Source organism: the organism of the source record quoted next, unplaced genomic scaffold (assembly GCF_019419815.1).
Source record: "Pyrus x bretschneideri cultivar Hongxiangsu unplaced genomic scaffold, Pyrus_bretschneideri_v1 Contig44, whole genome shotgun sequence".
In the NCBI taxonomy this organism is placed as follows: domain Eukaryota; kingdom Viridiplantae; phylum Streptophyta; class Magnoliopsida; order Rosales; family Rosaceae; genus Pyrus; species Pyrus x bretschneideri.
The window spans coordinates 3,767,146-3,793,890 of record NW_025999768.1 but is presented as its reverse complement, the minus strand read 5'-3'; the positions used below and the strand labels follow the sequence as shown (position 1 = coordinate 3,793,890).

General features: G+C 36.1%; 2 protein-coding genes and 3 long non-coding RNA genes across 9 annotated transcripts in view; all 5 read right to left on the bottom strand.

Moving 5' to 3' along the window:
• Positions 1–1,368: 1,368 nt before the first annotated feature.
• On the bottom strand, positions 1,369–5,223 carry LOC125469694. Its single transcript, XR_007251903.1, has 3 exons — positions 3,310–5,223; positions 2,819–2,887; positions 1,369–2,727 (listed from the first exon to the last, which is right to left on the bottom strand). It is a non-coding gene; the product is annotated as an uncharacterized LOC125469694 (long non-coding RNA).
• A 2,961-nt stretch (positions 5,224–8,184) lies between these two features.
• The window catches only part of LOC125467990, a 31,716-nt gene continuing 13,155 nt past the window's right edge, over positions 8,185–26,745 (bottom strand). For 2 of the 5 annotated variants that reach the window (XM_048567381.1, XM_048567380.1), the window contains exons 5-8: positions 11,394–11,496; positions 10,917–11,021; positions 10,683–10,783; positions 8,185–9,867 (exon numbers count right to left, since the gene is read on the bottom strand). In XM_048567381.1, coding sequence (XP_048423338.1) covers positions 8,379–9,839 — 1,461 coding nt within the window. In that variant the 5' untranslated portion in view covers positions 9,840–9,867; positions 10,683–10,783; positions 10,917–11,021; positions 11,394–11,496 and the 3' untranslated portion in view covers positions 8,185–8,378. The remainder of the gene's footprint in view (positions 9,868–10,682; positions 10,784–10,916; positions 11,022–11,393; positions 11,497–26,745) is intronic. The other 3 variants (XM_048567379.1, XM_048567377.1, XM_048567382.1) reach the window with 2 other exon arrangements.
• On the bottom strand, positions 11,673–13,075 carry LOC125469693. The gene is made up of 3 exons (XR_007251902.1): positions 12,950–13,075; positions 11,864–11,994; positions 11,673–11,748 (listed from the first exon to the last, which is right to left on the bottom strand). It is a non-coding gene; the product is annotated as an uncharacterized LOC125469693 (long non-coding RNA).
• On the bottom strand, positions 15,773–17,487 carry LOC125469692 (RNA polymerase II C-terminal domain phosphatase-like 4). Its single transcript, XM_048567386.1, has 6 exons — positions 17,326–17,487; positions 16,950–17,200; positions 16,746–16,871; positions 16,621–16,644; positions 16,191–16,517; positions 15,773–16,116 (listed from the first exon to the last, which is right to left on the bottom strand). Exons 1-6 carry the CDS (start codon positions 17,483–17,485, stop codon positions 15,991–15,993), a joined length of 1,014 nt encoding a protein of 337 aa, XP_048423343.1. The 5' UTR covers positions 17,486–17,487; the 3' UTR covers positions 15,773–15,990.
• Positions 17,639–18,790, bottom strand: LOC125469695. Its single transcript, XR_007251904.1, has 4 exons — positions 18,394–18,790; positions 18,053–18,118; positions 17,812–17,932; positions 17,639–17,726 (listed from the first exon to the last, which is right to left on the bottom strand). It is a non-coding gene; the product is annotated as an uncharacterized LOC125469695 (long non-coding RNA).

Below are 26,745 nucleotides of genomic sequence, written 5' to 3'. Positions count from 1 at the left end.
CTGTGAAAAAAAGCTAAAGCTGAATGTTTACCAAACAGAAAAAAGCTCTCTGCTTTTTTTGATAGCCACTTTTTTCAGAATCACCTCAGTATCAAGCTAGGGTTTATTAGATTGGTTAAGAGCTATTGAGGACGCTTCTCTTACAGACTGTTGAAGGGGCAAGTTTTACTCGTTTAGTCATGCTATTGGCAAAACCGAGACAGTTACGCTCTAAAATTCATATAGCCGACCATATTTAGTGGAAAAAAACTGATTGTTGTTGATGTAGTTTGTATTAAGAACTGGTATCAAACCCTAGTTTCATCATGAAACTGAGCCTAGACTCCTCAGAAGCGTGGTGGAATGTCACGGCCCAATTGTTCCGCACTGGAAAGTTTAGCACATGATCTTGAGCTAGGTTGGCCGTTAATTAGGTACATCATCCATCGATGTGTCAATGTTAATGTTGGTATGAAATGACAACATATATCACTTCATATACCCTAGTTGTTATTATATCAATATCATGACCATGGATCAAGGTTAATCAAAATAATAGGACTCAGGATTTTGTCATTCAGATACATGGCAGTGTGTCTATGCTTCCATCTGTTTGGGGACGCAAGATTATATTATTCGGAATGTTGCCTTCTGTCATATCAGCATCACAATCCTAATACGTGGGCTAATTAGTTTTTTATTCACAGAAAAACAACCCTTGGAATTTTTTTTTTTTTTTGGGGAAATTTGTCTTTTTGTCCGGTAGGCTTACCAAACGAGTTGTCTTTGTCATGTTCGTGTCGTTTTTGTCTCATGCTCGTTAACTTGATGGATTGTCGTGTCAAATCCGTTATCTTAAGGGGTTCTTAACAGATAAACCAATAACGACCTTATTCGTTTACAAGTTGTGATGGGTTATAATGGGTTATGCAAGAAATTGTCATGTCTAACATCTAGATTTGGTAAACAATATCTTATTGGTTCTTAATCGAATGACCCAATAATGAACCGATTTGTTATCGGGTTCTTAATAGTAACTTGATAACGACTCGACTCATCAACTGGTTGAACATTTAATTTGTTATTTTCATGTTATTTCTTGTCGGATTAACAAGTCATTCAAGAAACTGTCAGACATATTTTGTCCATACAAGGCACATGGTTTTTAGGGTTCACGAGGGAAGTTGCTATATAATCTAAAAATAAAATCTCATAAAATTCATTTGCCTTAAAAATATATAAAATACTAGCTGTACATAAATTGTTGGAAGAATAACTCATAATATCTCCCAACTACCAGGAATTATGTAGTAGTATAAAATATAAATCATGTTTAACAGAAAACTATGAAGAAAAACTAATCATTCTTCGAGACAATAGTAGAGGTAATTAAACTAATCAATTTGCAATTATATTGGGGAAATTTAGAAAAATAACTAAAATTTTGACCCTATATAAAATTATAGCCACAATTTTAATTTTATAATAATTATAACCAAAAGTTGATATGAAACTACTGAGATACCCTTAATGACTAAGTACTTCCTCTTTCTTCCTAAACCCACCCGAATACTCGTTGTACTCGATCTCCATCCGACCGATCTCCATCCGATTCAGATCCGAAGGGAAGTTGTGATCGAAAAGATGAGCATGTGATCATTCACTTCACACGGGTGTGTTTGCCTTATCAGCCAAATATACCCTCTTATTAAGTCTCGCACACAAATTGTCATCTCCTCCATGCATCGTGACCGTCTGATCACCTTCATTTTCTTCATTCAACTCCCAAATAGAGGGAGTGCGAGTGGGAGGGTCTTACTCGCACAGCCGCGGACACCCGTCAAGCGTATCTAGGCACTCTATTGGGACACAATCCCCCTCGTCACCTTCACTGAAAAAAACAGTACTTCTTGTAGTAGATGAACTAGTATTATCATTGTTATCGATCATGAAAGGATCCAGCCCAACAATAAAGTCTCCTCCATGGCTCAGCCAATACAGCATTCTGTTGGAAGCAACGCCAATACACCGACCCAACAGTGCTGCCCGAAAGGCTGATGGGGATGATAGAATGAACTCCCTCCATTCACCGGGCTCAGAGAAAAAGATCTGCGCTTTAAATTCGCAGGAAACTGTTTCATAATTATCATGTGATGATTGCAGATGTAGTAATCACGCTGACTACACATGCTTGCGCAGCACAAAACTAAGTCGTTGTAGGTACCTACCACAACTGGAGTCGTTGTAGGTACCTACCACGACTGGCTCTTGTTTCAAACTGTGGATACTCACAAGCCTTTTGAACAACTGAGCTAGCGAAGTAGAGGATGGTGAAATTCTATAAAAGAATTCCCCCCCCCCATTCATGCTTATGGAGGTACCTATCGGTTTATTCTTACGATTCCTCTGGACGCATAGAAAACGGGAGATAGAGTGATGATCTGACATGAGCGTGCACCAACGCTTGGAAACGAGCTTGCATTGAGAAACAGAATTAAACAAGGAAGTCCACAAAGGATTTCAACCAAAAGAGAGTCAGGCAGATCATCAATATTTTTGGTTGATAGCCTGTTTGCCGCTAGCGTTGAGATTATTTTTTTGTCCTTTAGAGTGATGAATATGATCATCAGAGGCCGAGGCTGAGGCCGGTGGTGCTGCTGCTGCTGAGGACGGCTGGGTTATTGTACTGCTACTGCGGGGTGTTTTCATGGCGACGGCATGATTCTGCAAATGGCGACCGGCATGATTCTGCAAATGGACTTGAAGATTTAATTACAACATTTTCGAGACTGCAAAAATAGAGAATCGAAAGGAACTGAGGGAGTTGAAAATTAAGTACAAGTATGGTTGCCGCAATTGATGATCACAGCTACACGCACGCATCGGAGCGTCTATATTCCTTAACCTCCTAGGATTAGGAATAGGAAAAGTAGCAGGATTAGAATCCTAACCCTAGGGATGGGCAACGATTATGGCGGACGGGTAACCGCGGTTATTTACCCATAACCGTTTATACTCGTATCCACATAACCGTTTACCCGTTGGGTAATTGCTTCAATGGTTATACCCATACCCATAACCATTTATGAACGGTTAACCATACCTATTTAATCATAACTGTTTAACACCCATTTATCTTTTTTTTTTTTTTTTTTTTTTTTTTTTTTAAACCATTACCCATTTTTTATCTGTCTACATATTTTTTGACAATTAAACACCATTATAGGTACATTCATCGTACATTTCCATATTTTAATTTTTTTTAAATCCTTATACCATTTCAATAATTAAAATAATTGCCGACAAAGACACAACGGCGTGCACTCTTACGTGGGTTATTTATATGCTCTGCAAGCGCCCTCATATGCAAGAAAGGTTGCAACGGAAGTTCGAGAAGCACCAAATCTGAAAGATGATTCAAGCATTGTTGAACTTACAGACAGTCTTAATGAAGATGCCCTTAATAAAATGCAATATCTCTTAGCAGCTTTGACTAAGACACAGAGGCTCTACCCTGCAATTCCACTGGTAAGTTGACTAACATCTTAACTAAATCTAATGCATGCATACTGCAATGGAAATGATTTCAGCGCGCTCCTGTTTATTTTTCTCACTTAAATTTCTTTTGATTTATTCAATTTAAGGATAAAAATACTCCATGGATTATTGTTTATTATTTTTTAATTAATTAAAACACCGCTATATAAACCACACTATAGTCAATAGCAGTGATCTAAGTTTTGTCCGATAGAGAACATGATTTGTGTTAATTTTACATATATAAAATAAATGGGTAAACGGTTACCCATTTATAATCGCGGTTAATACCCATAACCACCCATTTAAATTTCACAGGTAAACGGTTATCCCTATAACCATTTATTTATCTAAACGGTTACCCATAACCGTAACTATGAAGTTTAAATGGACGGGTAACCATGGATATTTTGCCCATCCCTACCTAACCCTAATGCTCTGAAACCAAAATTACATTTTAGCCATTTATTTAAACTTATAATATTAGTTTCAACTCATGTCTGACTTTATTTGGGTTAATTCTTATAAGCCATAGTTGCCCAAAACCTAAGACCTTATCGGTGCATTTGTTGCACCGTACTATTTCGAATTTGATTAACTTCAGCGATTAATTTGGGTTGATTTAGAATAGACTAACTTAGTAAAGTATTTGACGTAGTTTCGGACTAAAAAGCAAGATAATAATTTTTTTTTTGGTATTCTTTTTTATTTTCTAGAATTCTCTGTCTCTCCCCTTTTCTTTGCTCGCATGATCTCTCCTCCTTTTTCTCCATATCTTCCATTTTCCTTTCCCGTCCAACTCCTTCTACTATATATCTTCAAAATCAAACCACAGAGCTAAAAATAGAGTTAAAATTAAGGAGTTGCGGTGGGGTGTATGTGCAATTTGCTTGAAGGTGAAAGATATGGAAGGTTTGCGATCAACGCGTTTTATGTTTTCTGGGTTTGGTCTTCTAGGTTTTATGGGTTTTCAGGTTATGAGAAGCAAGGAAGAAGGAGATGGGAGGGGCAAAGTGGAGCAGAGGGAGCAAAAGATCCATCTTTGCCATTGTTCGGGTCGACCCAGATGGCTAAAGACCCCAAATCATAATGCCAAAAGGGTGCTGGGTTTGACCGTGGCAATGAAATTATGCCCCAGCGCTCAGCTTTTCTAGATTGACATTTCTAGACATTTTGGGTAATTTGGAGGTCAATATGACATATTTTGAGGAAAATTCCTTCTCATGATTTGTAGGGGACGTCTTCAGCTTTCAAAAGAGACATTTTGGGACCAAATCAGAGTTGATTTGATCTCTCAAAAGTCTCATTTTCTGAGAACGAATTTTTGTTCAGATAGGAAACCTTTTATTTTCTATTTTATTATTTTATTATATTTCCTAGTTTTATTCTAAGACCTTTTAAGGCTTTATTTTTTAGTAATATAAATAAGGTTTTTTAGCTATTAGGGTTTTTGGAGAGGCGAAGAACACATAAAATTTAGGGACGCATTAATTTGGAAGATTTAAGTTTATTTTCAAGATGTTTTCTATCCATGTTTTTAATAATATTTTGTTTATGATAGTTCGTACTTAATTTCCATTTGCTAGGGTGAAGGCATGAGTCTTAGCAAGAATATGTAGGTTTTTTTCAATTTGCTTATGATATTATGCATGCAAGTTTTGAATTATTAATTACTGGTTTAAACTATCTAATTGTCTTAATGCTTAGCTGCAATTAGGATCTTTAGAAAAAGTAATTTGATACAATTTTGGTCGGAGGTCGGTCCTTGAAATTGACGAAGGCTTCTTGTGGTTAATATATGCAAGTTCACTTAACATGAATACCACGTCTTAAGGGTTGTATGGTTTTTCAAAAGGTTTTACAAAACTTAATGAGTCAAGCATGTTTAGATTTGATCTGAATACCACAGATGAATTGCATGTTCGATATACGCTCTATGTTGGGGGTCCAAGTAGGCATATATTAGGAAAATATAACCTTCAAAATATGCATGTGTAATAATTAAGTTATTGGAAGAACTATATAGGATTATTAAGGTGACGGCGGAACCCTAGGCTTTTACATTTTAATTTCTAAAACTGTTTTCTTTTAGTTTATTTTATTTTGTCACTTTATGTAATTATTTTCTATTACATTAATTTTTATTATTTTAAATCACAAAATCACCTTTTTTTCAAAAATTTTTTTTAAGTAATTAATTAAGATTTGGTTTGATACAAATTATTCATTCAATCCCTGTGGAAAATGATCTTGCTAGAGCCATCTATATTACAATTACCTTGTACTCTTACAAGTATTTAAAGTGTTATTATCCTTACTTTTGCATGTTATAAAAATACCTATCAAGAAATTAGTGCTGCTACTGGGGATTGTTTTAAATAATTTGTGTTTATCATATTCTTAGTTAATTATTTTTGTATATATCTTTTTATTTACTAGATTTTATTTTTTTCTTTTTAGGTTACAATTTGTGCAACAATGGAATTTGTACCTCCTCCTGAATTCAATATACAACCCCGAGGACCGCCTTTATGGGTCAAATCTGCAGAATGGGGTTTTTATGGATTTAAACCTACAATTTGTGCACTTTGCTGCTTGAAGACCCATGATATTTTGTAGTATCCCGAAAGGGAATATTTCTCAGGATTTATCCAAGAGCATATCAATATGAGAAACGACTAAAAAAGAAATTGGAACAATCCATATTCAAAGTTCTACACCCCTGACTATACTCGCTTGTGCAGCACAAATCCGTCGTCGTAGGCACCTACCACAATTGGCTCTTGTTTCAAACCATGGATACTCGCAAGCCTTTTAAACAACTGAGCTAGGGGCCTAGAGGATGGCGAAACTCTATTAAGGAATTCCTCCCCATTCATGCTTATGGCAGTACCTATTGGTTTTTATTTCCATTTTTAATATTTTTTAAATCCTTATACCATTTCAATAATTAAAATAATTGCCGACAAAGACACAACGGCGTGCACTCTTACGTGGGTTATTTATATGCTGTGCAAGCGCCCTCATATGCAAGAAAGGTTGCAACGGAAGTTCGAGAAGCACCAAATCTGAAAGATGATTCAAGCATTGTTGAACTTACAGACAGTCTTAATGAAGATGCCCTTAATAAAATGCAATATCTCTTAGCAGCTTTGACTAAGACACAGAGGCTCTACCCTGCAATTCCACTGGTAAGTTGACTAACATCTTAACTAAATCTAATGCATGCATACTGCAATGGAAATGATTTCAGCGCGCTCCTGTTTATTTTTCTCACTTAAATTTCTTTTGATTTATTCAATTTAAGGATAAAAATACTCCATGGATTATTGTTTATTATTTTTTAATTAATTAAAACACCGCTATATAAACCACACTATAGTCAATAGCATTGATCTAAGTTTTGTCCGATAGAGAACATGATTTGTGTTAATTTTACATATTGTTTGGATCCAAATTTACGCTATCGGCCCATATAATTGTTTGGACTTGATTTTACATCATCGGCCCAAGCGATCGAGGCCGTTGAGTAAGAATGATTCTTAATCGTCGGATAAGAAAGTTACAATAATTTTGTTGTTATTAGAGGATAATATTATGATTTTTAGTCATGATAATTATCTTTTAATAATGAATTATCTTGACACTTTTCTTGTACGAGATAAATGTGACTCAAACTATATCGAAGCAAGCAAAATAGTTCAATTTAGTTTGGGATTCTTAGCATTCAACACGGGATTGAGCATCATGCATTATAAAAAGAGGCTTAGCATGTGGTGGCATCAGTTGGTAACCTAAGATTCTAATATGACATGATTTTAATTTGACGCAATATATTCATTCATGTTTAATAGAGCACTAGATAGCTCTAAGAAACCAATTTATACTTCCAAGGCTTTATTCATGTGTGTATTTTCAAGGGGGGAAAAAAAGGCTATTAAAAACATAGACATCTGTAGCTGGTTCAGTCCTAACATGTATACCCAAAACAAATACTAACAAAAAGAATGCTCACATTTTCCTTTATTCAATGGAAGAACCGAAGAACGAAAAAACTAATGATTTACGTTTGAGGGATGACTACCACGTTGAAAGATCAACACCAGCCCAAAGAATAAGGGCTCAGAGCATGAAAATTAATTAGCACTTGGGCTAGAAAAAGTCTAGAAGAATGGTGAGGTTTCTACGTACCAACATGCAAGATTAGTGCAATTAATTCTAAACAACTTTAGCAAAGGAAGTTAGTGAAATAATCTAGCATGATGTTCCATGCTTCTCCAAAGTTCCAACTAGGCCCTATAAAAGGAGAAAGCATCCAACCCATTTGTATCAAACAAGCAAGCAAGCAAATAACCAAGAAGTGAGAAGCAAGAAGTGATGGTAGTGAGTCATCTAGAGTTTGTCTCTAGAAAATAAGAGAGTGTCGTACATTTTAAAATTGTCTTTAATATTGCGTCTTTGAGAGTTTTTGTGTTGTAATATTTGTGAGTGCAATACAAATAATTTGTTTACTTGTTTTTGTCAGTGCACTATAATATTTGTGAATACATATCCGTGCGCAATCTTCCAAGGTCGTGAGAGTTGAACCTAGCTAGATGTTCCACTAAAAGAATGCTCGGCCTACATAATGCGAAGGGAACATTTCCGATCATCCAACTTGAAAAGAAATTGAGAGGTGCCGAAAACTCTTAAAACTTTATCCACACGTACACATACTTAACCAAAAACACTAAATTATACAGAATGATAGCAAACAGGTAACATACCGTGAGCAAAGCTAAACATAGAAGACATCCCACCCTATTATTCATCAGTCTTGGATAGAAACATGATACAAACATTCATCTCTTTATTTTATCAAATCAGGCTGAGAGGTCTGGCCTGGGCTCGCCACGTTGTGGTAGTTGACGGACTGGAGTCGGCCACCACGGAAGCACAAATGGAAAGAGGTGCCAACAACAGATTGTCGGATTTGTAGACACCTTTGACATCTCTCTTGTACGAGTATTGCACCTGATAACGTCTCTCTTGCTCCAGTCTCTGGTATTATCTATAACCAGATACACCAAATCCTCGTTATTCGGGTCGAAAACAACCGCAACAATATGATCTATATTTGGACTAATCACAACCATTTCTTCATCCCCCAAGTATACGCTGTTATAAGGTTTCACACACAAACTGCCTGCTCCCCCGTGGATCATGACCGTCTGATCACCTTCCTTTGCTTCATTGACCTCCCAAATAGACAGAGTGCGAGTAGAAGAGTAGTACACGCACATCCGCGGACGCCCGTCAAACGTAACTAGGCAATCCATTGAACCGGAATCCCACTCGCCACACTCACTGAAAAAGCATTTATAATGAGTTCTAGTACTATCACTGTTGTCGATCATGAACGGATCCAACCCAATAAGATAATCTCCTCCACCGCCTAGCCAATACAGCATTCTGTTGGAAGCAACGCCAGTACTCTCTCTACACAGTTCTCCTACTGCAAAGGCTGATGGGGATGATAAAACAAACTCCCTCCATTCACCGGTCTCAGAAAAGAAGACCTGCGCTTCGATTTCGCAGGAAAGTAAATCATCATCGTCATCGTCATCAACACGAGGATCAATTAATCTCACAACCCTGTACTTATACTCCGCATTAAGCTGGATGATGTCCCCTTGCTGATCATCTTTCTTATAGTCATAGTAGGGAAGATCGCAGGTGAACCCCACCGTTACATAATTGTAGACTTGAGGTGGGGGAGGAAGAGGAACCCACTGGACTGTATGTGGATTGCAGATGTAGTAGTCGCGCTGACTATACTCGCTTGCGCAGCACAAAACTAAGTCGTTGTAGGCACCTACCACAATTGGCTCTTGTTTCAAACCGTGGATACTCATAAGCCTATTGAACAACTGAGCTAGGGGCCTAGAGGATGGCGAAACTCCATTAGGGAATTCCTCCCCTTTCATGCTTATGGCAGTACCTATTGGTTTTTTCTCAAGACTCCTTTGGACGCATAGAAAACGGCGGATAAAATGATGATCTGACAGGAGAGTGCACCAATGCCTGGAAACGAGCTTGCATTGAGAAACGGACTTAAAACAAGGGAGTCGACAAAGGATTTCAACCAATAAAGACTCTGGCAGATGATCAAGATTTTTTGATGATGACCTGGTTGCTGCTGGTGTTGAGAATATTTTTTGTCTTTTAGAGTGATGAACATGATCATTAGAGGCCAAAGCCGGTGGAGGTGGTGGTGGTGGTGCTACTGGGGATGACTGGGTTATTGTACTGCTACCGCGGGGTCTTTTCATGGCGACCGGCATGAATCTGATTTAATTACAACTTTTTATTCTGAAAAGGGAAAAGGGAATCGAACTGAGAGACTTCAAAATTAGGATGCGATCGCGAGAGAAATACAAGCAGGGCTGCTTACCGCAATTGAATCACAGCCACAGGGCATGCTATTTTATAGGCACACAATACACCATCAATATTCCTTAACCTCGTAGGAATAGGAATAGGAATAGGAAAAGTGGTAGTCCTAATCCTTCTAGGATTAGCAACCCTAACCCTAACGAAAATATATAGGAGCTGGGAAAAGTAATAGTCCTAATCCTTCTAGGATTAGCAATCCTAACCCTAACGAAAATATGTAGGAGCTGGGAAAAGTAATAGTCCTAATCCTTCTAGGATTAGCAATCCTAACCCTAACGAAAATATATAGGAACCGACAGATAATTAATAGGGATTTTTAGATTTAGGGCTTAGATAAGATAAATTGATCTTTAAAGTACACTAATGCTCTCAAATAAACCAAAAATTACGTTTTATGCCATTATATCAAAACTTATAATATTGGTTTTGATTCGTGTTTTCCTTGATTTAGGTTAATTTTCATGGCTTATAGTTGCCCAAAACCTAAGACCTAAACCACGAGAAATATTTCATTTTGATCGGAACACGAGTGATACAGTACGTGTTTCTATATAAGTAATGGTAAATTTTATTTTTTAAATTATTAACTTTTTAACCCACATATCACTTTATTTGTTAGTAATAACTAATAAGCAGAGACAAGACACGAGAAATAGCACCGGAAAAGATCAAACCCAAAAACCTTGTATAATTGCATCTACAAAAGACTCGGAGATGGATTTTATTTTTACCTGACAATGAGGGTAGCACTAGATCAGGAAACCGCTGATCTTGACACATGTGCTTCATAAATAGCATCAAAGGCAAAAGCAAGAGCCCCTATATTTACAACCTGCAACAGGCGAAATGAAACATTTTAGTAATAAGAGAAACAAGACACTAAAGAATTAGCTCCGGAAAAAATAAAAGCCAAAAACCATGGAGTTCTGCATCTACAAACAACTGAGAGATGGATATAACTTTACCTTATAAAGAGAGCAGCACTAGTTTAGGAAATTGCTGATTTTGATACTGGCGTGTTCATAAATAGCATCAAAAGGGAAAAAGAAAGAGTCCCTATATATTACAACCTGCAACGGGGGAATGAAACATTTTAGTAATAAGCAGAACAAGACAGTAGAGAAATAGCACCGGAAAAGATAAAGGCCAAAAACGATGGTTTTTCTGCATCTACAGACGGCTGAGAGATGGATTTTATTTTAACCAGACAAAGAGAGTAGCACTAGATCAGGACATCGTGACTTAGACACTGACGTGTTCATAAATAGCATCAAAAAAAGGAAAAAGTTAAACGTACAACCGGGGGGGGGGGGGGATGAGGGATGAAACATTTTGGTAATAAGCAGAGACAAGACGGTAGAGAAATAGCACCGGAAAAGATAAAAGCCAAAAACCATGATTTTCTGCATCTACAAACGAATGAGAGATGATATTATTTTTACCTGACAAAGAGAGTAGCACTAGATCAGGAAACTGCTGACTTTGACACTGGTGTTGTTCATAAATAGCATCAAAGCAAAAGCAAGAGTCCCTATATATTACAACCTGCAATGGGGGGAAATGAAACATTTTAGTAATGAGCAGAGAAAATACAATAGATGGGAGAAAAAGCACCGGAAAAGATAAAAGCCAAAAAACCTTGGTTTTCTGCATCTACGAAGTATGAACGACTGAGAGATGGATATAATTTTTACCCGACAAAGAGGGTAGCACTAGATCAGGAAATTGCTGATTCGAGACTGGTGGGTTTATAAATAGCATCCAAAGGAAAAAGCAAGAGGCCTTATGTACTTTCAACTGCCCCAAAAATGAAACATGTTAAACATAAGACAAGACAGAAGAAAAAGGGCACCGGAAGGAAAGGATGAAACCTAAAATGTTCTGATCCATAAAAGACTGAGAAGGAATTTACCTGACAACGTGGGCAGAATTAGATCAGGAAACCTCTGATTTTGAACTTAGGTGCTCGTAAACAGGATCAAAAGGCAAGAGCTCTTATTTATCTTCGAACCTAGGAACTGGGACATCTGGTTTCCAATTGCACTATGAAATGAAATATTATGTTTGTTAAGAATTAGCAAAGACAAATAGAAAGAAACAGCAGGGAAAAAGGTAAAACTAAAACTAGAGCCCCTCCAATCCATCTAAATAAAAGACACACGTCAAGGAAAATATTGCCTCAAAGATGTTGCTTTTTAATGAATTCTTCATATATGTACATGTCAAACATGAAAAACAAGTGCACCAGATTTATGTAGCATGTTGATAATGTGTGTGTGTGTGTGCGCGCGCGCATACGCGTATGTGTACATGCGAAGCTAAAACAGAATACCCACTGCACCACACCGGCAAATGTAAGCCAGCATGCATGCATTCATTCAGTAACTAGGATGATGTTGTTTGAATGAGGATTTGGAATCACCAACTGACAACTGCACTGGAAATGACGCATAGCATCATCCTAGTTAATAATAATGACAGAACAAAACACAATTTGAGTAATTGCTCGAGCAGGTCTGTCTGTCTTTCAGTCTGTCATGGTAACTTATTGAAAAATTCTTACTTGAATTAAGCCACCCTTTATAAAAACTTAGATCAGAATCTAACATCACCACGAAAGCGAGAGGCTTTATTTGTTTGTCGGTGAAAGAAATTCAAAAAGCACACAAAAACTCTTGAATAAATAACAAGTCTGGTGCTTTTTAATCAAATCAAATCAAATCAAATCAATTCAATTCAATTCAATTCAATTCAATTCAATTCAATTCAATTCAATTCAATTCAATTCAATTCGGTTCAATTCAATTCATAAAAACAAATAAGATTAATGTATGAATCTTAAGCACCCATGAATCTCAAGCACCAGAGAGAGGGATTTGTTGCTATACCTAAAAAAGCAAAGCAAAAAACCAAAATTTAGATATCAGGCATTGAGTTTAGCCACCCACCGCTGAATCTGACTCGGAAATGAAATGAATCGCAAATCCAATTTCCCTACCTGGCTCAGTCTCTTGGAAGCGGAAGCCGTGGCGGTGGTGGCCGCTAGGAGAAATGAAACCCTTAGCCGGCGGCGAGAAGGATAAGGATCGTCGGAAAACGCCAGCAGAGCCGTGCTTCGGTTGGTCACCGACGGGATTGGGTGAGCGCCGAGGATTGTGCATTGGTTTTTCAAATTTTACCCTTAATTTTTTAAGCTCGCCATTAGCTTCCACGTGTTGAAACCATTATCAGTTGGCAGTTTTTTGGTAATTTTCCTTGTGTTAACTTTCCACGTTTTTTTCACCGAACGATAATATTTATATTGGAGGAGGAAGAAGAGAGAGAGGAGGAGGGGGCGCACCGGCGGGGGGGGGGGGGGGGTAATTACTAATAATATCGTTTAAAATTTTTTTTAGCGATAATCGAACTAAAGATCTTTATTTACAAATAAAGAGGAATATCACTCAACCATCGTATTAAATAACAACATTCATTTGAAACGCAAGAAATCTAAAATTAAATCTTTTTAAAAAAAGATTAAGTATCTAAAACTCTCCAAACTTTTTAGTGTCATTCCAAATTGGTCTCATACATTCCAAACAAGTACCCAACCTAAACTTATTGAAAATGTCACATCCATTAAGCCCAGTTAATTTTTCTGTTAAATATAAATGTGGCAACAGAGGGTTAAGAATTCAAATTCGGTTTCAATGTGATTTCTTTCTGCTCATGTAATTTCCTCATTTGTCGATTTTTGGCTCGTAAAGCTTTCAATTCTTCTTTTGTGGGGAGAGAGGGTGAAGATGGTGGTGGCCACATCATGAAAGTACATATCATTTTAGCACTCTCCATGACCTTCTCCTCAATGTCGATGGCTTGAATTGTAGGTGAAGTTGGTGGTTGTGCGCTGGGTTTGGAGGTGATGACCTGATGGGAGTGGTGGTGACCGTTAGTTGGTAGAGGGTAAACTTCCATGACCTTCTATTATTTTTGCAGATAAAGTAAACTCAAGCTACCAAAAGAAATTTAACTGAGCTTAATGGATGTCACATTTTTCAATATATTGGATACTTGTTTGAAATGTTCAAAAAATTTTGAGACCTATTTGGAATGACATTAAAAGGTCTTTTTTTTTGTTGGGGGGGGGGGGGGGAATTACTAATAATATCGTTTAAAATTTTTTTTAGCGATAATCGAACTAAAGATCTTTTATTTACAAATAAAGAGGAATATCACTCAACCATCGTATTAAATAACAACATTCATTTGAAACGCAAGAAATCTAAAATTAAATCTTTTTAAAAAAAGATTAAGTATCTAAAACTCTCCAAACTTTTTAGTGTCATTCCAAATTGGTCTCATACATTCCAAACAAGTACCCAACCTAAACTTATTGAAAATGTCACATCCATTAAGCCCAGTTAATTTTTCTGTTAAATATAAATGTGGCAACAGAGGGTTAAGAATTCAAATTCGGTTTCAATGTGATTTCTTTCTGCTCATGTAATTTCCTCATTTGTCGATTTTTGGCTCGTAAAGCTTTCAATTCTTCTTTTGTGGGGAGAGAGGGTGAAGATGGTGGTGGCCACATCATGAAAGTACATATCATTTTAGCACTCTCCATGACCTTCTCCTCAATGTCGATGGCTTGAATTGTAGGTGAAGTTGGTGGTTGTGCGCTGGGTTTGGAGGTGATGACCTGATGGGAGTGGTGGTGACCGTTAGTTGGTAGAGGGTAAACTTCCATGACCTTCTATTATTTTTGCAGATAAAGTAAACTCAAGCTACCAAAAGAAATTTAACTGAGCTTAATGGATGTCACATTTTTCAATATATTGGATACTTGTTTGAAATGTTCAAAAAATTTTGAGACCTATTTGGAATGACATTAAAAGGTCTTTTTTTTTGTTGGGGGGGGGGGGGGTTTAGATACTTAATCTTAAAAAATATATGCAACGGTATTTTACTTGGACTAAAACTCAGTTATTATGCTCCACCGGCTAATAACAATGATAAAGCATTTTTCACCTATGTATGGTCGGCTGTATGAATCATGGAAACTCCAATTACTCTACCCTTATGCCCTGAACCTCTCTCATAAAGACACCTTCTAACTAGAGCATTCGTAGGTCTGCTATTTACACATCCAAACCACCTTAACTGATTTTCTCTCATCTTATCTTCAATTGAGGCTACTCCTACTTTATCTTGAATATCCTCGTTCCAATCTTGTCATTTCCCGTTGCCCACGCATCCATTGAAACATTCTCATATTCGCTACACTCATTTTGTGCTTGTGTTGATGCGTTCTCATCATCAAAGCATTCTCATATGCACCGAGTCTTTTCCCATTATGCTCCACCCACATAAGCAAATTAATTAATTATAATTAACTTCTCACATGTTATAGTTTTTGGATACCAAAGATACTCCTAATTATATTTTTTGCGTATATTATGGATATGTTAGTTTTATGGTGTCAACAACTTTATGCTACCAACAACTAATAATTCTGAAATTAAATAATAATAAGAAGAAGAATAAATATGACAAAATAAGGAATATATACATAATAAATTTGATTTTGACTTTAGGTAAGGAATATATACATAATACATTTTCACCAAATTAGATAAAGAATTTTGCCTTGTGTAAGTGAGAGTTTCAAAATTTTAATGGTATTAGAGAGAAGGTGACTCAAATTTGAAGTCAACTTTTTAAGGGTATTAATGAGAAAAATAGTGAAAATATGAAGGAAAAAAATAGTTTGTAATAAAAATAATTCATTCTCTCAAAACAAAATCAAAATTAACAGTTAACCAGATACTGAAAAGGATGGCAATTATGTGTAAAAGCAGGTTTGTAGTAGTGATTGATATTCAGATTATGTACAGCAAAAAAGGTATCCCCACGTGTCATGTGGCTAATCAGAGACTGTCTAAGCAACTGATCCGGAGAGTGCACCGAGGCTAGCATGAAATTACAGAACAATAGTTTTATACGGAACCTGAACCAACCTAGAAACATCAAACAGATACCGAAACTCAAACAATTCGACCTCTATGCCGTCACCCTCTTCTTCCCTGGCTGACCGCAGTAACGAATCTCTGGAATCAAATCCGGCCGCTCCCTTTGGAGTAGCCCTTGTCTGTGCCTAAAAGTTCTTTTCTGCTCCCGGTAAAACCCCTATGGACAAATAACAAACGTAAGAAACATTTTTTTTCCTGAAGAATTAAAATACTTCTTAAATGAGAACTTACATAGTCATTCAAATCCTTCAGCCATTGAGTTCGATTTCGTCCATGCAACTTTTGCACAAGCTTGTGCAAGTTGGGGAAGTTATGAATAATGAACGAAGCGTTATCTCCTCCCCAGGAGATAACGCTTCTGATATCTTCATCTGCAGACGATCTTGTCAGTAGGCTGAAAAGATCGACCACGAAACGTACTGATCTCCCCCGTACACCATAGCACGATCCCAGATTTTCTGTCACCTTCCAAGCCTGGGGAACTTCTGAAGTAAAAAACTCTTTGAAGACGATCTGGTGTTGCCCCTTCAACACCTCGGCTTTCAATGTTTTGATAACCTACAACAATATACATACATATATATATATATTAAATATAAAATGACAGGAAAAAGTCAATGCAATTTCAGAAATCCGGAAAAGAAAAGGCCAAATGGTTCACCATTTTCACATCGCCCTCCGGTTCCTATATATGAGGTTCCACCAACAATATATTAGAAAATGAAAACATAAAATCAAACAACCTCAAAACCCTTTAACATTACAGAGACACGAAACCACACTTACATGAAAAAACATTCTGTGAATTTCCTTGAGAGCTTCTAGAACCGTTGCGAGAGCTCCCTCGGACTTGGTTTCATCAGGCCCGTACCTTTCAACCAGTATCAAATTTTGCCAATGATTTGTCCATCCCTATAGAACACAACCTTCAATTACAGAATCAAAATATTTCTCTGTTAAGTGACAATCGCACGGGAAAAAATCACTTACATTCTCTGTATTGGCAAGGATCACAGCTGCATTATCGTGTCCAAGCACAATATCTAGGCCTTCTTGATGTTTTTGGGCACCATCGTCACGTGAGATCACCCTATCACCGAAATGCTCCTTTGACGGATCAAGTAAATTAGCCTTTTCGAGCGCATCCGATCGTTCACCATCTGTGTACATGTACATCTCGTACATGTAGCTGGCATCCCTTAAGAAGGACCTAACAGAGGGCCTCAACGCTTTGCATTCATCTTGCGTGCACAGGCATGTATAAAACATTCAAAGAAATAGAAAAAGAACAAACCACAACGAGCGTATAAACTAAACCTGAAACACTAGATATGTTAAAATACATATAAGTACAAACATTACAAACCTTGGGGACCATCTGTTTGGCTCTGCAAGCAGTCCTCTCCTGAATCGGCGGAATGAAGGAGTGTGTGATCTAGATCAACTAGTAAGTGAAGCTTCTTGCGGTGCAGCAATTTCTTAATGCCTAATTTCTTCACTCTCTCAAGTTCCTCATTTTTAAGCATCAATCCCTGCAATAGGTACCAATAGATTAGGAAGTCATTCCTTACCAGAAAATGGATACATGAAACGATTAAGCCTTTTTCAAGCATACGTTTATCTTTCCAAAATATAGCAACAAATTATGAATACATGTCACATACCTTGTCTTCGTACCCAAATCTTTCTCGTTTACGGGAAGCCCGCACACATAACACATATCTTGAAAGGAACCAGGGTGAGTACACGCCTCCTTCGACGACGCTTCTGGACATATTAGCATGGTAAAGCCAAAGCGAACATAGTGCACACATTTTAGTACTGTAATTTGAAAACCCACCAAAATAGTTACCCGCTTTTTGCTTTTCAGTATCATCTTCGGACTCCGATGAACCATGCAGGTCTCCCTCAAGAAATCGGCCAAATTCCTCAATGCTAGAGGAGCCGTATTGTGGCGAATTCATCTAAATTATCTAACAATTTATAAACAAATTGTGATTTCTGAGTACCCACATAGAAAATTCACATAAATTATGAAAAGAAAAATAAAAGAAATCACGCATAAAAATTAGTAGAAACGTGAACAACCGTACCGCGAATTCAGATGGCAGCGAGATCGAAAGTTCTGCGAAATGTTGGATGATGCCCTGGTTTTAGGGCTGCAGTGTGGGAAAATCGAGCTCGTAAAATTTTTTAAATTGGGGATGAGCGGGAGAAAGAAGTATTTGAAATTCTTGATAAACTTCGAAAATTAAGGATTTAGAAAGCACATGAACAAATCACATAAATCGAGAAACTATATTTGCAGGAAAAGACAATTGAGACAATGAATTCAGTCACACATTTCATCAATTCTGAAGAAGCAGAAAATCGCAATTTCCAGAGATCAAAGATTCAAGAAGTGGTGAAGAAGAAGCGTAGAAGATAGCCATACCAGATAAAAGAGAGACGGAAGCAGAAAAAGAAATCAGGTTCGGAAGAGCTCAGCCAAGATCAAGAGAGCTCATCCACGGCCGGCGAAGATATCAGAGGTATTAGGGAGGAATGAGATAATTGGCGGGAATTGGGAGTGAGATAATAGGCGGTGGTCTTTCAAAAAAGGATAATAGGCGGTGTTATTTTTTTGCCTTGTTTTTTTTCAAGTCGATCAATCGTGTGTCCATTCTCCTACATCGGAATCAATGACATCTTTTAATTGAGAGAGTGATAAATTTAGATTCTAAAATATTTTAATGGTTTTCTTTATTATATCGATATTTTTACACTAAAAGGAGGGGAGTTCGGCTAAGCCACATAATGGGCAGCTTAATTTGATATCGAAATCGACATCCACGAGATTCGAACCTAAAACGGCTCACTTCCAAGAAAAGATGAGTGCCGCCAAACCGTAGTACTGGGTGGCAATAGATTTTTTTAAGTGACTGATTTCAATGAACTTTAATAATTTTATGTAAAATTATGACAAATTATTATGTATTTCTATTATAGATTTCTATGAATTTCTTAAGAACGTCAATCAGTTCAATTAGTTGACAATCAAGGAACTCTAACACCCACTGCCGACAGAGATCAACATGGCCATAGATCCCAACCACATCAGCCTCCAGGGCCGCCACCAATGATTTGAGGAGGAACATAAAAAGGAAAAATTCAGGGGAGAAATTGTGGTCTTGAGCACTGGTTTAAAGGACAACTGAGTTGAAGGACAGAGATGAAAGGGGTAAACCCCGATGGATGAGGATGAAGAAGATGAAATCGAAGAGGACGATAATATGTGTTTCGACGAGGTTGGCAGGTTATGTTGTTTGGCGTGAACACAAATTAGAGGGGGAAGGTTTTATTGTTTATGGCATTTCGTATTCGTATCACCCACACTCAAATCCATCAAAATCCCTCATTCATTAAAATTCTAGTAAACCTGTAGCATTCTCACTACAATTTTTTTTTTTTTTAAATCATGTTTGACTGCACGCGAATTTGGATGTTCTCTTTAAAATCTTTTTAAATTGTAATTTGACTACACCTAGATTTTAAAATCTTTTAAATGCTAATTGACCACACCCAAATTTCAAACTCTATTAAAATCCTAATTTGACAATCATTTTCCTATCAAAATTTACACGTAATCATGTTTTCAAGGATTACTGATCTGAACGATTTTACACACGAGCCGTGTCACATCCCGGCCCGAGCCCCCACCACATTCCGGGCTCGACTCCGCCGTAGCACGATATTGTCTGCTTTGGGCCCCAACCAAGCTCTCACGGTTTTGTTTCTGGGAACTCACATGATGGAACCCATCATGGGATTGCTCTCGTGCACTACTTGCTTAATTTTGGAGTTCCGATGGAACCCGAAGCCAATGAGCTTCCAAAAGGCCTCGTGCTAGGTAGAGATGAGAATATACATATATGGATCACTCACCTGGACGGTGTGGGATGTCACAATCCATCCCTCTTAGACCATCTCTAATGGTGACCTAAAACCTAAAAATATTTAGCCTAGAAACAGTTTTTCTGCTCCAACCCTTCTAGCCAAAAATTTTAGCTCGAGATTATCAAAAAATGAATTAAGGCTAATTATTTTTTAAATTAACTTTAAAAAAAATTATGTAGACTATCCTAAATTAATTATATGAACATTTTAATCTAAAAATATTTAAATTCCGATAAATTTTGAAAAAACACTAAATCAATACATGAAAATATTTAAATATTTTTTTTAAATTATTTTAGCCGTTGGATTTTAATTTGGACCATTAGATCTTTTTTTTTTTTTTTTTTACTGTTAGATTTGATTATAATCAATTTAAGCCGTTGGATTCAATAAATATATAAATATAAAACTAAAAAAAAATATTTGAATGTGGACCGTTGGATTAACCAATGGTCCAATTACCACCACCACCCAATGAAGAAAAGTAGCAGTTGGCTACAGACAAAACTTGACAAACCGGAGGACACACCCACGTGGGTGGGGTCCACCTCGGTTGAATGCAGGTTGAAGGCCTTGCGTGCTGCGCGTGGAGCAAGTGATAGAGGGCAATTGGGCTTCACAGCCCAGGTTTCAGTCATAGAAGCTGGGGTCCGGGCGGGACCACTTCCCGGGCTCGACTTCACCGTAGCACGATATTGTCCGCTTTGAGCCCCGACCACGCCCTCACGGTTTTGTTTTTGGAAACTCACACGAGAACTTCCTAGTGGGTCACCCATCATGGGATTGCTTTCGCGCGTTACTCGCTAAACTTTGGAGTTCCGATGGAACCCGAAGCCAGTGAGCTCCCAAAAGGCCTCGTGCTAGATATAGATGGGAATATACATATAAGGATCACTCCCCTGGGCGATGTGGGATGTCACAAGCCAAGCCCCTACGACTCCAACCAGTAATAAAATTGATGAGATTCCAATAATGAAGACATGTAATCTTTTAAATACTAAAATGATGACATTGAATAAGTCAAAGGAGCTTGATCCAAAATAGAAAAACAATAAGGTTTGGGGTGTATCGGAGAAATAACATTCTTAGGTTGGTTTAAAAGCTGTTCAGGCGCTATTTCCTTAGATTCCAAGCAAGTGAGGACACTAAATTATTCCAAATCTTTATATATAAAGCCAACAACCCATTTTCGGGTCACAAGCTTTACTAAAATGTTTTGGACGAAAATGCCCCCAAAACAAAAAATTTCAAAAGTAGCCCAAAATAATGCACCAAATAATACAAGTGTATTTTCGTCATTTTAACAGTATTTTTTTTAATAATTAATTCTTTTTGTATAGGTTTTTTTTTAATTAGTACCTTACAATAGGCTAGCAATAATGTGATTCAATTAGTTGTTCATTAAATATTATTTTCTCTATTTTTAAACACGTTCAAAACATCTTAAGAGGTGTGTAATGCCGGTTATAAAAAAAGTTTTTCCCACACGCATAATAATGTGATTAAATTAGTTGTTAAATGATTGTTTTTTTTTTTTTAACATATGATATTATCTATACTAAGGGGAAGAGGGTGGGTTTGACCTCACAATGGGCTAGTAATAATGTGATTCAATCAGTTGTTTATTAAATATTATTTTCTTTATTCTTAATGCAAATTCAATAGAATGTAGATGGAAATTGAAAAATCGATTTTATTATGTGAATTCAGCTGCTTTGATTGGTTTGTGAGGGGTTTTTTCCTAGCATGATCTAAGATTATTAATTTACTTCAAATATTTGACTTTCCTTTTGTCAATTCATGTATATAAATATATTTAAAATGTGTAAATCGTGCTTAGCATGCCGTGATTCAAAATGCGTGCATGAAGACTAGTTGAAAACCTAAGCTATCTTGAAGTGGGTTAATTATCTGTTAGGTTCAAGATCGAGTTATGCAACCACCTTGTTAGGATTAGGATGAAGGGCATGTCATAGACACGTGCTTCGACAGTTATAAACTATATTTTCATCCTTATTTTTTCGGTTCGATCAAAATTATGCCGATTCTCCTACATCACATTAATAACTTTTATTTTAATTCCTATAATTATTGTATTATTCTTTCTATCAAATATAATGGGTTCTTTAGATATAGATATTTGAAACTCCTATTTTCTAAATAAAAACTCACCTAAATTTACACATTCAAATAAAACCCAAATTTCAAATAGACCGCCATGTAGACAAATATATGACCACCTATTACAATACATTTACAACTTATGTTGCAAAATCCTAATTTGGTCAATAAATGTTATTAGTTATCCGAGCAATTAAATTCATATGGATATTTTACCTTTCTTGTATCATAAATATTAGTAACATATATACATTAATTTACCAAATAAAAAAAAGACATATCTTGTATGGAAAAAATAATATTGTTTGAATCATGTAATTACCTACATACAAATTAATTTACCTACTTATAAAATATTGTACTAATTTACTTACATTTTGAATCATGTAATTACCTACATACAAATATTATACTAATTTACCTTCATTTAAATTAATTTACCTACTTGTAAGATATTATACTAATTTACCTACATTTAAATTAATTTACCTATTTCAAAAAAAAATTAGTGATATTAGATAATGTTCGAATGTTGTGGGTTTATGCTTGTAGGCAATTAAATAAGCTTTTAATCTAATGCACATAAATTATGTAGGTAAATTAGATCATTTTGGAAGTAAATTAGACCCTTTAAATTTTGGTTCGATGGAATAGGTAAATTAGACTATTTTGTAGATAAAAATTACGCGAAACATATATAGCTTTTGTTTTGTGGATTAGGGACTGGAGTATTAGCCGAAGTTGTTTTAGGCTTATTGTTGTGTTGGTTGGTAAATTAACTTATATATTTAATGCACAAAATTATGAATTAGTATTATTATTGAGTATAACAATTTGAAAGTTAATACATTGAATATACAATGAATGACATGAATTAAATGGATGTAACAAGTAACTGATCCAAAAATCCTATCCAAGTATTAATAGGGGCAGTTTAGGCATTCGAAAAATGCAAATTTTGAAAAGTCAAACTTAATTAAAGAATTTGTTTAGTTGAAGGCTAGTAAATGAGCTTTATTCAAGATAACAAAATGAGATGGGTTTTAGTAGAGGAAAATATAGTTTCAAGGGGTAATATCAAATTTTCAGAGAACATTTATAATGAGTTCTAGATAAACTAGCATTATTGTTAGAATATAATAAGAATTTGAATAGAGTACTGTGCATGCACCCTTGCATTGAGAAACATACTTATATCATGATAGTCGGACAAATATTCAACCAATAGGGCATGTTTGCTCGACTGGATTAGAACTGTGATTACTGATTGCGCTAACCAATCCCAGTCTAGTACAAAGATGGGTTTAAATAACAATCGGATAAGCAGGAACCTTTCTTAAGTGGGCATAATTAGATTGATCAAAGTTGGGGAGTTAGATACATTATGTTTGTTTTATCAGACGTTCTAATCCTTTTCAATCAAATTAGACACTCGCAAAATTTTTTTCGCTCTTCGGTTGGTTTTAAAAAAATACTTCCTTGAACATATTTTCCTCCACTATGTTGGATTATAATTGACATTAAGTCAATATAAATAAGCCACAACAATTCTTTATATATATATCACATTTGTATCATCTCTTTAATAAAGATGAGATTCACATATTGGTGGGTCCTACCTTTATTAGTAATGATACAAATATGATATAAAAATGTGATAAGTGTAGCATCGAATCTAAAATTTCTCACTTACAAATAAAGATCGTAGTGCTAACAGGCAACTGACAAGTTCATTGTTTTTTATTTTTTAATTTAAAAAAGGCTTATTATATTAACACCCCACAAATTGTTGAATAAACCTCACAAACTTAATACACCCCACATTTGCTTTTTCACTTAAAAATTATCTTAATACACCCCCACATACATTCCCATAATACCCCCACACACCACATTCTCAATATACACCTAATATTTTGTACATACACCGCACATTTTCTATACACTCCACATTTCTCAAATCTCATAACACTCATTTTTAATTTTCAAGGATTGAATCTAACCATTTGAACGTATAGTTTGCCGAAAGATTTCAAATCATCTAAACGTTTAGTTTGCCGAATGATTTCAAAATGATGATTTGAAATCATCTAGTATAGTTTGCATCGATATATGTCTACCTTCGTTAAGTAGGGTAACATCAGCAATGACTTCATTGCTAGGTTTAACTTCGTGGTATGCAATTTTTGTTTTGACTTTCACAAACTTCATTTTTGCAATGTGGAGCACTTGGAAAACATTGGTATCCATTACTTCCAAACACTGAGAAATTGGAGAAAAAAAATCTTGGACGGACAAAGGTAAGGAGATTTCATGTAAACTCTCATTGGTATCCTTCCCCAAACAATTTGACTATAAATGGTGATTACAGATTATAAATGCTAAGGTTTTACAAATGATTTGAGTTTTAATGCTGGTGAAATAACTTGGCTACGTCTGCGTAGATAAATTCTCGCTCTTGGATTCGATGAACAATTCATCTGGATGTGAGAATATTATTTTGATAGTTGAGAAGATAAATAATAAGCTAAAAGTGATTTGGGGTGTATTTAGAATTTTTATTTTATTTTAAAAACCTCATAAAGTCAAAATTGTCATTACATAATGGGGTAAATAAGTCATTTAATATTAAATTTGAGTGGTGATGTACCCACCCCTGTGTCTTATTTTCCCATCCACCTTATATTTACACCCACCATAAAAAGTGAAAAAAACATATAAATATTTTCCCGCCCACCATTATTCCAAAATAACCCTATATATTTATTTCTCCAATTTTTCCTTTGCTTTAAAAGAATTATGATAATTAAAAAAAATTATCATTAAACAGAAGGGCGTGGTAGATGTAGATAATGGAGTCCTCAGCTGCTTCCTCACTCTCCATTACAAGCTTACAACGTTGTGAAATTCCCCTTCCAAACACCTTTTACTTGACCGCCATTACGCTTGGGTAGTTGATGAATGGAAAGACCCATCAGAGGAAGCTCTAGCTGGTGGCAAGCAAACTCAGCAGTGAAGGCTTTTGAACGCCCATACCTGCTTCTCCTCGGCACTTACAAGCGGGGTCTTTGCCCTTCACAACATTAAGTCTTCTTTGCTAAAGCCAGAAACTCCTCCATTTTCAGCCCCACTATTTGATCGGCTTTTAGGTTTTTTCCTCTTTCTTTTTTTTCTTTCTCATTTATGTATTTTAGGTTTTTGGCAATATAACTAATTATGTGGCAAGACATGATTGAGTGGCCTTTAGGTCTTTGAAGGTCATTTTCTACAAGGATAAAGCTGTCAATCAAATTATTATTTCAAAGTGGGTGGGGAAATAAGACACTAAGGTGGGCTTAGTAGCACTCTTAAATTTTAATGTGGGGTGCATTCAACATTTTGTAGGATGTTAATATAAAAAGCCTTTAAAAAATGATGTGTGTTTATCATTTCTCTTTGGTGATTGCCAATTATTAGGCAATGACAAGCACTCTTGTTTGCCTTCCATCTCTTTCACTAAAAATGGCACCAACATTTTGAGTGGTGATAAACCCATCCTATTGTCTTATTTTTCCACCCACTTTTTAATAAAAAATTTAATACCAAATTTACTCTCTTGTAAAATGACTTCTAAGACCAAAGAAAAGAAAAACCCCTGCTCTCTAGGTTGTCAGGTTCGTTCTTCCCCATCTTCTAGAACAACCCACCTCTCTAAATCTTCAAAAAATCAAGTCCCTTGTACCTTTAGCCATTTTAATTTGATCTGTTTGTTTTTGTTGTCAGTACCAGCAAACAACCTTGAAAACTAGGATAAAGACTTGTATGTCCACAATCCACAATCCACATACCGATTGTTGTCACATCAATATCTTATATTAATTTTTTTATAGAAAGAGAAAGACAAAATAAAGAATGTGAGAGGAGGGGAGAGAATCCTACTTCCTTGGTTGGTTTGCTTAGACAGAGTTGTCATTGTCCTAAGAAGTAGTGCTATAGCTTAGGTTGATATCTATTATTTTGGAGCAACTGAGATCCTCTTCCGATCTCATGCTCCATAGCCCACTAACTCAGTAATTCAGACCATTCAATTTAAATTATGCAGTCCTTATTAGGTTATTCTTCTAGCCCACTTCACATAAGCTCTCTCTCCAAATCCCATATCTCTCTCTCTCATCAACAATCCAGATTATTCGGTCGGTCAATTTCGGAATATGAGATCCGAATAGGATCTCGATCCATTTTGAAGGACCTTGGTGTCTCGCAGTGGAAAAAGTTAACATTTCTTATGTTGGTTTAAGAGCTTTTGGACACCCTTTAATTTCTTACAAACTGTTTTAGGTGTAAATTCTACCGATGTGTTTTTAACAATTGCTAGCAAACATTAGTTTCACCACATAACTGTGACTAGGCTCCAAGGAAACGTGGTGGAATAGTAAGATCCAATTGTTCCACATTGGAAACTTAATCTATCTTGAACTAGGTTAATATAATACGTTAGGTGATTTAATTAGAGGACCCAATTGTCTCCAACTATGGACCAATGTAGTTCGTCTATTGTTAGAGAACCCGACCAGTTCTTTATCTCCCACCAGAAGAAAAACATTTAGGGCTGGTTTGGTATTACTGTGTTTTGAAAAAAACCGCTTCTGTTATGCTGTGAGAATAAGCAGCTATGAAATAAAGCAGCAGAGTGTTTGGTAAACTTTTTGTAAAAGTGTTTTTGAAAAAAAAAAAAAACAGTATTATAGTG